The 12,497-nt window shown below is 56.0% G+C and overlaps 1 protein-coding gene across 2 annotated transcripts; it reads left to right on the top strand.

The window, feature by feature from the left end:
- Positions 1-4,950: 4,950 nt before the first annotated feature.
- Positions 4,951-8,523, top strand: SIVA1 (SIVA1 apoptosis inducing factor). Of its 2 annotated transcripts, none has more exons than XM_043922544.1 (4): positions 4,951-5,135; positions 7,220-7,414; positions 8,087-8,243; positions 8,327-8,523. In XM_043922544.1, the coding sequence occupies exons 1-4, from the start codon at positions 5,018-5,020 to the stop codon at positions 8,403-8,405; spliced, it is 549 nt and encodes a 182-aa protein (XP_043778479.1). In that variant the 5' UTR covers positions 4,951-5,017; the 3' UTR covers positions 8,406-8,523. The 2 variants fall into 2 exon arrangements, with proteins under 2 accessions (XP_043778479.1, XP_043778480.1); XM_043922545.1 differs by having other exon boundaries at positions 4,955-5,135; positions 8,352-8,523.
- The last annotated feature ends 3,974 nt before the right edge of the window (positions 8,524-12,497 follow it).

The following is a 12,497-nucleotide window of genomic DNA, read 5'->3' on the forward strand; positions in this document are numbered from 1 at the left end:
TTTCCTTTAGGATGGACTGGTTTGATCTCCAAGGGACTCTCAAGAGTCTTCTCCAGCATCAAAGCTGAAAGGCATCACTTCTTTCGTGCTCAGCCTCTTTATGGTCCAACTCTCACATCCATACATGACTACTGGAAAAACCATAGCTTTAACTATATGGAACTTTGTCGGCAAAGTGATGTCTCTGCTTTTTAATACACTGTCTAGGTTGGTCGTAACTTTTCTTCCAAGGAGCAAGCATCTTTTAATTTCATGGCTGCAGTCACCGTCCGCTGTGATTTTGGAGCCCAAGTAAATAAAATCTACTACTGTTTCCATTTTTTCCCATCTGTTTGCCATGAAGTGATGGAACCAGATGCCATGATCTTAGTTTTTTGAATGCTGAGTGGTAAGCCACCTTTTTCACTCTTCTCTTCAACCTTCATCAAGAAGCTCTTTAGTTCCTCTTCAATCTCTGCCATAAGGATGGTGTCATCTGCATATCTGAGGTTGTTGATATTTCTCCTGGCAATCTTAATTCCAGCTTGTGATTCATCCAGCCCAGCATTTCACATGATGTACTCTGCATAGAGTACATAATGTACTCTACTAAAGAGCCTCTTGATGACAGTGAAACAGGAGAGTGAAAAAATTGGCTTAAAACTCAATATTCAGAAAACTAAGATCATGGCATCTGGTCCCATCACTTCGTGGCAAATAGATGGGGAGTGGAAACAGTGAGAGGCTATTTTTTTGGGCTCCAAAATCACTGCAGATTGTGACTGCAGCCATGAAATTAAAAGGCACCTGCTCCTTGGAAGAAAAGTTATGACCAACCTAGACAGCATCTTAAAAAGCAAAGAAAAAAAAAAGCAAAGACATTACTTTGCCAACAAAGGTCTGTCTAGTCAAAGCTATGGTTTTTCCAGTAGTCATGTATAGATGTGAGAGTTGGACCATAAAGAAAGCTGAGTGCTGAAGAATTGATGCTTTTGAACTGTGGTGTTGGAGAAGACTCTTGAGAGTCCCTTGGACGGCAAGGAGATCCAACCAGTCCATCCTAAAGGAAATCAGACCTGAATATTCATTGAAAGGATTGGTGCTGAAGCTGAAACTCCAGTACTTTGGCCACCTCATGCGAGAACTGACTCATTTGAAAAGACCCTGATGCTGGGAAAGATTGAGGGAAGAGAAGGGGACAGCAGAGGATGAGATGGTTGGATGGCGTCAGTGACTCAATGGACAGGAGTTTGAGGAAACTCCAGGAGTTGGTGATGGACAGGGAGGCCTGGTGTGCTGCAGTCCATGGGGTCGCAAAGAGTTGGACATGACTGAGCGACTGAACTGAACTCTGTATATAAGTTAAATAAGCAGGGTGACAATATACAGCCTTGACGTACTCCTTTTCCTATTTGGAAGCAGTCTGTCGTTCCGTGTCCAGTTCTAACTGTTGCTTCTTGACCTGCATACAGGTTTCTCAGGAGGCAGGTAAGATGGTCTGGTATTCCCATCTCTTTAAGAATTTTCCAGTTTGTTGTGATCCACAGAGTCAAAGGCTTTAGTGTAGTCAGTGAAGCAGAAATAGATTTTTTTCTGGAATTCTCTTGCTTTTCCTATGATCCAACATATATCAAGATATAATTGACACAGAACAAGTAATTGGCACATATAATGCACACCTTAATTATACACTGTTGACCTACAACAATAAAAGAGACCAGCAAAATGGAATTATTCGGAAACAGCCAAGAGTTGCAATTTGGAACATGCAATCTATGGCAAACCACAGGCAAGTCTGGAGAACAAAGAAGAGGCACTTCTTTAATAGAGGAGAAGGGATAATTAGGAGGGGCCCGTCTAAGCAAAGAGTCCATTGGTGGAAACTGAGACTTTGGCATGTAAGCGGTCATTTACTGGCTGGCTTGTTGCCAGGAGTGGAGTTCTTCCTTCCTCCTCCTATTAGTGAAGTACGGCAAGGTGCTCTCTTCCTATTGGGTCTGCAGTTAATGTGGTGTGGCAGGGTGTGCTTGGCTTCCCAGGTGGCTCAGTAGGTAAAGAACCTGCCTGCAATGCAGGAGACACCAGAGATAGGGTTTAATTCCTGGGTCGGGAAGATCCCCTGGAGGGGGGCATGGCAACCCACTCCAGTATTCTTGCCTGGAGAATCCTATGGACAGAGGAGCCTGACGGGCTACAGTCCATAGAAAAGAGTCGGACACGGCTGAAGTGACTGAGCACACAGCACACACACAGGGTGTGCTTGCTCCCTCTTCTGGCCTCCTGACTCCAATTTATTTTTTAAATCTTTGACCGTGCCGCTTGTGGAATCTTAGTTCCCTGACTAGGGATTGAACCCTCAACCCTCAGCAGTGAAAATGCAGAGCCCTGACCCCTGGACCGCCAGGGAATTCTCTCTGACTCCATTGTATTTTATTTAAATATCGATTTATCTGTCTGGCTGTGCCGGGCCTTAGTTGCAGTACACGAGATCTTAGTTGCAGCATGCTTGAACTCTTGGTTGCATGTGGGATCTAGTTCCCCAACCAGGGATCAAACCCATGCCCCCTATTTTGAGAGCCTGGAATCTTAACCACTGGACCACTAGGCAAGTCCCTCTGACTCCATTTTAAACGAGGTTTCTGTTTCTTAATTTTTATAACATTAAGGTGTACAATGTCATGATTTCATACACATACATATTGCAAACCATGATAAGGTGAGATAATACATCCTTCACGTCATGTAATTACCATTTTGCTGTTTTTGTTATGGTGAGTACATTTAGCATCTACCTTTAGCAACTTTCAAGTACATAATACTTGTTAACTCTAGTCACTGTGCTGTACATTATTAGAACCATGGAACTTCTCCATCTTATAACCAGAAGTCTGTACCATCAGACCATCAGCTCCCCATTTCCCCCAATGCCAGCGCCCGGCAACCACCATTATACTCTGCTTCTCTGATGATTTTGAATTCCACATGTAAGTGCAATTATACACTACTATATTTGTCTTTCTCTGACTTAATTAGCAAAACATCCTCCAGGTTCATTCATGTTGTTGTAATTGGCAGGATGGCCTTTTTTATGGCTGAATACTATCTCATTACATGTAATTCCAAATATCACTCATTTCTTTACTCACTCATCCATAGAAGAACACTTAGGTTGTCTCCATGTCTTGGCTATTGCAAAAATGCTGCAGTGAACATGGGGGCACAGCACTTCGATACTGGTTTCAATTCCTCTGTATACACCAAAGTGGTATTGCTGGATCACATGGTAGTCCTATTTTCAACTTTTTGAGAAACCAGGATGTAATTAAGTTTTCAAGAGGTCTCATGGCTTCGTCTTAATCCAGTCTGACTGATGTCCTTGTTAGAGAAGGGGATGAGGAAGAGGCCTCAGGAGAAGTCAGCTCTGCCCTCCTCAATCTGGGACTTCCAACTCCCAGAACTAAAGAGAAGAAATGTGTATTGTCTACACCCCCAGTCTGAGAGTTTTGTTACTAGCACCTCTAGAAAAGGAATCCAACACTGACCAGGCCCTCAACAAATATTTCTTAAAATTAAGTTGAAATAGAAGACCTGTCAAGATTCTTTTAATCACAATGTTTTGCATCTATTGAATATTTACTGTGACTGAAAAGAGTCTAAGGCAGTTTCAAATCTGAACCCAAAGAAACTTTTTAAAATTCCCAAGATCTGTAAGATTAAAAACAATATTCCTGGGAATTTCGTCTATTTCTAGGATAAAACCAATCAAGCGTCTCTTCAGTCACAGTTACTGCAGATGGCTAACAGGAATAGTACCACACGACAGCCACACGACAGGGAAAACGCTGCCAAAGCCCCCTCCGGACCTGGTCTTCCAGACCCACCAGGCCAGGCGGGAAGGGGCACCTGGACCACAGGCTGGCCTCGCCCCTATTCGTTCTAGAAGGGGTCAGTGTCCAGGGCTGTGACGTGCCTCATGTGGGGCGTGTCCTGTAAGCCTGAGGCCCTCGGCTTTGTCACCAGAAATCCAGGCTACAGAGGAACATGCTGGATGGCCCCTGGGCCAGCTGGCAGGACAAGGGTCAGGCAGGCAGGCAGCGGTAAGAAGCCTGGGTGGGGCCGGAGTCTCATTGCTCGGTCAGAGCCCAACATTACCTCAGACCTACTCCAAATGACGTAGCAGGGCCCAGAATGGCCCAGTGTAAGGCACTCTCCACTTGTGTAGGCGAGACGTTCCTCCAAATTAAGAAATAAAGAAAAGTTAGCACATGGAACTCTGCTCAACACTGTACCAGCCTGGACGGGAGGGGGCATTGGGGGAGAAGGGACACATGTCTATGTATGGCTGAGTCCCTTTGCTGTTCACCTGAAACTACCACAACATTGTTAATCAGCTATACCCCGATACAAAATGTTTCTGGTGTTAAAAATAAAGAAATACGAAAAAGTGAATCCTCCTCAGACCATTGGTGATATAAAGGAAGAAATATAATGAGTTTCCAGAGTTATACCTATGGCTGATTCATGTTGATGTTTGACAGAAAACAACAAAATTCTGTAGAGCAATTATTCTTCCATTAAAAATATGAATAAATTTAAAAAAAAAAAAAGAAAAGAGTTGTTTACGGACCAAAGAAACAGCCAATACGCTCGCCTTTCTCGCGCCGCCTCATATGAGTCCTCGCCCCCTCAGACGAGTCCCTCCCCCATGTCGCCTCCGGCCTATCACGGGCCGCGTGTCTCACGAGTCCCGCCCCCACGTCGTCCCCAGCCTATCCCGCGGCGCTTTCGCACCAAACTGCCGTCCCGTATCCCTGCCCGTGGCGCGCCCGCTCTGACCCTTGACCTCTCCCCGGACTTTCCCGCGCCTCTGAGTCCCACCTCCCAGAGCAAGAGACCCGCCCCCGCCCTCGCCCTGGGCCTATCCCGCGTCGCGCCGCGTGCTAGTCCCGCCCCCGCTCCGCGCCGGGTTGGCGCGCGGCTGTGACGTCACGGGCAAGAGAGGCGCGGCGGCCGAGCGGAGCCGCTCTGGGCCGCGGCCATGCCCAAGCGGGGCTGCCCCTTCGCGGATGCGGCCCCGCTGCAGCTCAAAGTGCGTGTCGGCCAGAGAGAGCTGAGTCGCGGCGTGTGCGCCGAGCGCCTCACGCGAGAGATTTTCGGTGAGTGCGGCGAAGCGGGGCTGGGCGGGGGGTCCCCGCCGACCGCGCCCCCTTGAGCCGGGGCCCGTGTTGCCCGCCGCCTGACCGGTCTTAGGAGCGGCGAGTAGGACGGCGTGAATGCTCCCGCGTCCATGACCTGCCCCTTCCCCACCTCCCGAAACGGACGGCTTCTGCGTGGGGCCGAGTCGGGGCTCGGTCCTGCGGCAATACTGGACTCACAGGAGCCCGCTCTGATCTGACCAGCCCAGCGAGAGGCCTCCGGGTCCCGCCTCGCGGGACTCGTCCCGGTGGGAAAGCCGGCAGAGGCACCCCTTATAACCCGAGAGGCTTGTGTGGAGCGCGCCCTCCTTGCCAGGCGGTGCCTCTGCGGGAGACCCTGCCTCCCGGTTTGCTGGGGGGCCAGTCGAAGGAAGACTCTCCTGAGGGGCAGGCACGGGTCACCGAAAGACCCCAGCAGGCTCTCAGGTCTCCTGGAGGAACAGAGTCAAAGCCAGCTCCTGCGGGGTTAGGCAGGCAGAGAGGGAAAGGAAGGAAGTTCGTGGCAGAGGGAACAGCCTGTGCAAAAACCGGGCAGCTGGAGTGTGCTGTCCGGCTCAGCGCGGCTGGACTGTCCGGTTGGAGAGATGTGAGGGCCCTGACCTAAGCCTTCCCTTCTGGCTTCCTCATGCACATTTTTGAGTGCATTGATAATACTGATCATCACTTTGGAGGGGTTAGCAGGTGATGTAAATGAGTGAAGCCTAGGGTACTTGGGCCAAACTGCAATTGTTCCTCTCTCAGGACATTCCAAAAACGGAAACACTGCAAACAGAAAGAAGAAAGGGGTTCCCTGGTGGCTCAGACAGTAAAGAATCCTCCTGCAATGAGGGAGACCTGGGTTCCATCCCTGGGTTGGGAAGATCCCCAGGAGGAGGGCATGGCAACACACTCCAGTATTCTTGCCTGGAGAATCCCATGAACAGAGGAGCCTGGCGGGCTACAGTCCATGGGGTCGCAAAGAGTCAGACACGACTGAGCAACTAACACACACACACAAGTCAATCTAGCTCTTGACCACGATGTCCTGGAGCACTTGCAGAGCTTGTCCCATTCAGAGCCTGTTGGGGAGGGAGTGCTAGGCTCTCTGGACATTCTCTGAGACAGGCAGGACATCGTGAGGCCCGTGTGAACTAATGTGTAATGTTTCCAAGTCTCTACCTTTGGCCTCTTTATGTTGAACTGGCCACAGGCCCTTGAAGACAAGTGTTAGCCTCACTGCATGACCTGCCCTCCCGCCCCACCCCAGTCCCACCCTGTTATGAATGGGGAGACTAGAGGAGGAGGAGCTGCGTGTGGCAGGCTGTCATCCACCCTGTTATGAATGGGGAGACTAGAGGAGGAGGAGCTGCGTGTGGCAGGCTGTCATCCACCCTGTTATGAATGGGGAGACTAGAGGAGGAGGAGCTGCGTGTGGCAGGCTATCATCACTCCGGTTGAGTTATCAGCCATGTGTTTCTGTCGATATCACCCAGCGCCAGCAGCTCCTAAGCTCTCCACCCTGGCTCTGTTGGGACAGGGCAGACAACCACAGAGCATTCCTGGGGCTGGCGCCTAGCATTTGACCTTGTGAAAGCCCGTAGTACCCTGATGGAAAGCTGCTGCTCAGGGGTAGGGAGATGTCCGGGCCCCACAGAGGTCTGGAAAGTTATGGGGTACCTTGCCAGGAGCTCTGCAGCAGCCGAAAGGTTGCAGGCTCAGCTCTGAGTCTCTTGCTGTGCTTTAGTTGGTGATCCACAGCGCAGAGCTTCCCCTGTCGAAGGAGGCCTGCCTGTGGGTTCTGGGGAGGAGGTGAGGCCACACGTTATGAAAAATGAGCAGAGTGACCGGACGGGGGAGCCCAGATGGGGTTGCAGGGTGCAGAACCTGGCTGGAGGAGGTGCCCACTGAGCCCGGGCAGGAGGGCAGCCTCGCCAGGAGCAGCTTGGTCCCGGGTGGCTGGAAGACTGCTCAGAGGAGGGCTCGGCACACACGGTTCCGGGGATAGGCAGCCCCGCAGGGGCTTCCACACCACAGGGGGGTAAGCGGGCAATGCTTGTCCTCCCCAGAGAAGACCACGCAGCTCCTCTTCCGTGGGGCCCAGGCCTGCATGGACCCTGCGTGGGAGGAAGGCTGCGCCATCGTCCACACGCCGGAGTCCCCGAGGCCCGGCCCCACAGAAGCCCCTCGGGCCGCGCGCGGGCAGATGCTGATTGGGCCCGACGGCCGGCTGACCCGGAGTCGAGCGCAGGCCTCCGAGGCTGGTGAGTAAGGTCTACGGCAGGCGCTTCCCAGGTCTCTGCTGCAGACAGGATGGGGCGGGGGCTCTTCCTCCTGGGCTGGAGTCTGATGCCAAGAGCGGGGCAAATGCCCGGAGGCTGCCACTGCAGGAGGCTCTGCCACCTCTGAGGTGTGGGAGCTGTGAACAGCTCTAACCGTTGGATCGAAAGGAGCAGACACCCCTCTGGGTGACCCCCGTGGGTGTCCCGCCTGCTTTCCACCTGTAGCTCTCATCCAAATCCCTCTGCAGTGTGCTGTAGCCTCAGACTGTCACGTGCATCACTGGCTAAAAACTCCCACCCCCCAGGGCCCAGGAGCCCCTGTGTTAAGCCAGGACACGGGGACCACACTTTGAAACCCAGCTGTGAGACGCGCCAGGGGTTGAAGGCCTGGCGAGTTCTGCTGCAGGTGGTCAGGGGAAGAGCTGGCCCAGGCTCCCGACCTCTGGGTGCTGAGAGTTGCAGGTGGGCCTCAGGGAAGCCAGCTGGGATCTCCCCCTGGTGAACCGGTCCAAGCTCTGTGCTTCCGCACAGGGTGACTAGTGGTGGGTAAGGCGCTGGAGGAGGGTGGCCTGCTGTCCTCCGGGGGGCGAGGGGAAGCCCCCGGTCCCAGGGCTCCCGGTCACCATTGGGCTGACCGGTGTTTCTTCCGCACAGACCCGGCTGGGGCGGCATCGGGAGCCTGCTCTTCGTGCGTGCGGGCCGTGGACGGAAAGGCGGCGTGCGGCCAGTGCGAGCGGGCCCTGTGTGCGCGCTGCGTGCGCACCTGCTGCAGCTGCGGAGCCGTGGCCTGCGCTCTGTGCGCCCATGTGGAGTGAGTGCGGGCGTGGGGGCGGGGCCTCCCCGGGGAAGTGAGTGCGGGCGAGGGGCCCCCCCCTCGTGACTGCCCTAACGCAGCTCCTCCGCTGCCCGGTCTCTTCAGCTGCGGGGGCGACCTTCACGAGAGAGTGCTGTGCTCCGGGTGCGCCGTGTTTGAGGCCTGAGCCCACCGGGACCGCCCAGCCGCCTCGACTGAGGACCCGGGGGTGGGTGCCTTTTCTCTTTTGTATTTTGTGCTCCTGACGACCGAAGACAATAAATGCTTTATATTTGGACGAGAGGACTCACTTGCCGGCTCCTGGGGCCTGTGACCCGCTGGCTCCACACGGCAGAGCTCCGCTCGGGTGGGCCAGGTCACAGACTGTCCCTGAAAGGCCGCCGGACACACTGCCGTCTCCGGGCCTGGGCCCGGGGGACCCGCCCGCCCCTGCCCAGGAGGGTGGGTTCTGGCCAGGGGTGGGGCCTGAGGGAGGCAGCAGACAGGCGGGCCGGTTCCCACACACAGACCCCCGCAGCGCTGCGGGCCAAGAGGAGCCCATGGGCGGTCAGCCTGGCTCCCCGGAGGACCTGGCGGAGCCGGGAGGTGCGCTGGGGCAGGCAGCCGGGCCGCTGGCCAGCTGGAGGGTCAAGTGACCCCGATCCTTGGGGGGCTGGGCCAGGGCACGGTTTGCCCCCATGGGCGGAGCCTGGGACCCCGGCAGCAGGGAGGCGGAGGGCTTCGAGGAGGCCTTAGGTCTAAGAAAGGGGGTCACAAGTGAGTCCCGGGTCTTCTGAGCTGAGAACACTCAGGGGCCGCCTGGCTCAGCCCCGGGAGCACAGCACAAGGCCCTGGTCGGCGGTCGGCCGTCTTCCTCGGGGGTCACCTCCATCCCCGCGTCCACCCACAGACCGTGACCCCGGCGAGCAGGGGAAGAGAGGCTTGGCATGGCTCATCGTTGGGGACACAGGTCACCGTCGGGAGGAGCGGCCTCGCCCCCATCAGGGCGCCCGTGGGGACATAGCCCCGTGCGCGACCGTGGACAGCAGGCGGGGCGGCGTCGGGACAGCGCCGCAGTGACCCAGCACTCCCACCTATGGCAAACACCCTGCAGGGAAGCAAGCCTGTGCACCCGTGTTCACAGCAATGCCGTTCACAAGAGGACAGAGGAACACGCGTCCATCTGGGGGCAAGGGCTAAGCCAACACGGCCCATCCCTACAGTGGAATAGGGTCTGGCCTTAAAAAGGAAGGAAAGCCTGACAGACTACAGCACAGACGGACCCAGAGAATGTCGAGCCGAGGGAAGTAGGCCAGCCGCAACAGGACGGTCCTGCCAGTCCACTCGGAGATGGGCAGGGGGTGGGGCCGGGGGCAGGGCAGAGGTGGGCAGTGAGTGAAGGGGAATAGGTTTGGTCTGTGAAGGTGAACGTTTCTGGAGATGGTGGTGGTATGACCACGTGAACACACCGAATGCCACCGGCCTGGCTGAAGCAGTAAACGTGACGTGTGTTTTACCGATTAAGGATATTTAAAAATGTTAAAAAAACAGTTGTTAAAAGCAAAAATAATGTATGTTGGGGGTTTTGAACGTGATGGCAACAAGCTGTGAGCACAGCAGGGAGCCGGGACGTGCAGGTGTGCGATCTCATGAGGACTGTGGATCGCTGGGTCTCAAAGCCAGGCTGGTGAGTCAGTTACAGACCGAGGTCCAAGCGCAGCCAGGCCATAGCTACGTCCTCCCTGCAGAGAGCACTTATTCTGAATTCCTTATGGGATCCTGGGTCCTGGAACTGAAAAGAGACAGCAGTGGGAAAGCTGATGAAATAAGCCATAAAAGACAGAAAATGGGATGTTAAAGAACAGTCATTAATCCAAAATGAGGCAGAGCGAGAGGAAAGAAGGCGTAAAGCAGCAGCGAGGCGTACAGAGAGCCGTACGATGGTGTTAAGGCTCAGCCACGACTTGACCCGCTGCTGGAGCTGGGCCAGGCAACCCCGGGGCGTGAAGACCCTCAGACAGCGAGAGCAGCCAGCCCCCTTGTCGACAAGAAACCCACTTCAAGTAGAGAGAGGCAAAGTCAGAGGGAAGGGCTGGGTAAGTCTCTGTTGAACGATGAGCCATCTTTGAGCAGACATTCCTGGGCTGGCATCTCCTTCAGGGAAGGCCCCGACCCTGTGCCATTCCGACACCCCAGCCTGGCCGGCCCCTCGCTGGGAGCTGGGAGCTGGCCCGACCCGTGGGCACCCCAGATGCTAAAGGCGCTTTTGTTCCCGTCTCCCTGTCCCTTGGGGGGCTGGCCTGGTGAAGGACAGGGTGGGACATGGGCGGGTGTTACAGCCTCCCGTGCAGGCCAGGGTGCCCTGCTGGGCTTCACTGCTCCGGGGCCACGATTCACCAGGCCCCTCCAGGTCTACTGTGGCCTTACCAGCCAGGACAGGATGGCCCTGTGGAATTTCTCCCCGAGGTGCCTGACTCCCCGCACCCCACCACTCTGCTGGGGAGGTGCCTCCACAGCCCCGCCTCCTGGAAGGTCCGGATGTTCTGGGGTCTTCGCCCTTGGTTCATCCCCTCTTGGCCCAACCCACCTGGACAGGACACAGAGTAAGGTTGCTCTTGTGTCTGTGCCCATGACCTTGAAGCCTGTCCCAGGCCAAGAAATGTCCCTGAAGCCACCACCCCGTCTCCCAAGGGGGTCCCATGGGAAGGAGCAGCTTGAGCCCCTCTCCCTGGCCAGCTGCCCCCCGCCATGCCCCAGCTTCAGCTTCAAAGGCGTCCACCCCGGGTTTCCACACCACACTGGCCACGTTGGGATACCATTTGCTTGAAGTTTGGGGGTCATCAGGTACTGCTGTACTGTCTGGTTTCCACATTGCCCCCTTTTCTATGGTGTTAAAAATGCACACCTCCTCAAGACCCTGCTTCCACTCCTCTGGGGCACATACATATTTGCAGGAGTGGGACTGCCGAGTCCCGTGGTGGTTCCAGCTCTGTTTTGAGGAGCCTCCATACTGTTTTCCATAGGCTGTGCCGTGGTGCATTCCCAGCAACAGTGCACAGGCTTCCAATCCGAAGCACGTTTTTTTGTTTCTGAAGTTGATCTAAAGCATGTTTAGCAGGTAACATTTGGCGTGTTTGTGGTTTCCAAGGAAGCTGCATACTAGAGTGAAATAGCTGAGAGCCTGTCAGAACTGGGCCCTAAGGGACCCCCAGAGAACTGGGCGGCTCCAGAGACACCCCCAGGAGAAGGCAACGGCAACGCACTCCAGTACTCTTGCTTTGAAAATCCCCTGGACTGAGGAGCCTGGTAGGCTGCAGTCCATGGGGTCATGAAGAAGTCAGACATGACTGAGCGACTTCACTTTCACTTTTCACTCTCATGCATTGGAGGAGGAAATGGCAACCCACTCCAGTGTTCTTGCCTGGAGAATCCCAGGGATGGCGGAGCCTGGTGGGCTGCCGACTATGGGGTCGCACAGAGTCGGACATGACTGAAACGACTTAGCAGCAGCAGCAGAGGCACCCCCAGGCCTGGACTGACCTCCAGCACCTCACACTCCTCTCAGGCACCCCGTCCAGCACAAGCGGGCAGCCCCCCCACCCCAAGGAATGCCTTGCCAGGGCCACCTGCCCCGGAGCCTGGAGGAGAGACGGCTGCGACCCCGTCCCCAGGCCCAGGCGCCAGCCCCCGTGGACGTCCAGCCCACACCTTCGGGGCGGAGTCCACTAGAGGGGAGAGCCGAGGCCCCGCCCCTCCCCGCAGGTGCCGGATGGTCCCGCCCGGAGGCCGGCGCGGCGCGGCCAGCTTCTCTCTGCGCCCACCAGGTGGCGCCCGAGACTTGTCCCGCTGGGCCGCTTGGACACCCTGGGCCCCCTCCCAGCTGTCCCAGGCTTGCCGTGTGACCCCCGGCAGGCTGTCCTCTGGGCCTCTCGGGTCCCAGGGCCTGGCGGTGGCTGGAGTGTCTATCCTAGCCAGCAGTAGGCCCTGCAAGGTCTCGGTCCATCCTGATGGCCAGCTCTGCTGCATGGGTGGTGCTGCTGCGCAGACAGCTGTGCAGTCTGGGTGGCCTGCTTGAGGTGTGGGGCTGGGGTGAAGCCGTGGGCACAGAAGCAGCCAAGGCATTCCGCCCGACCCCCCCAGTGAATCCTGCCAGAGGCGGGTAGGGGACACCCCTCATGAGTCGTCCCCAGGCCTCCAGGCAGGATGCCTTGGGTGCAGGAAGGCCAGGTCCGCCCTGCGAGGGGGCCAGCCACCCAGCGAAACGAGCCGAGC

Source organism: Cervus elaphus, chromosome 13 (genome assembly GCF_910594005.1).
Source record: "Cervus elaphus chromosome 13, mCerEla1.1, whole genome shotgun sequence".
Taxonomy (NCBI): Eukaryota; Metazoa; Chordata; class Mammalia; order Artiodactyla; family Cervidae; genus Cervus; species Cervus elaphus.

Excerpts from the sequence above, each read along its gene's own strand:
- SIVA1 (XM_043922544.1), top strand. The coding sequence starts at position 5,018 with ATGCCCAAGCGGGGCTGCCCCTTCGCGGATGCGGCCCCGCTGCAGCTC. Across the intron at positions 5,136-7,219 it reads CCTCACGCGAGAGATTTTCG|AGAAGACCACGCAGCTCCTC; the intron begins GTGAGTGCGGCG and ends TGTCCTCCCCAG. Across the intron at positions 8,244-8,326 it reads GCTCTGTGCGCCCATGTGGA|CTCCTCCGCTGCCCGGTCTC; the intron begins GTGAGTGCGGGC and ends GCCCTAACGCAG.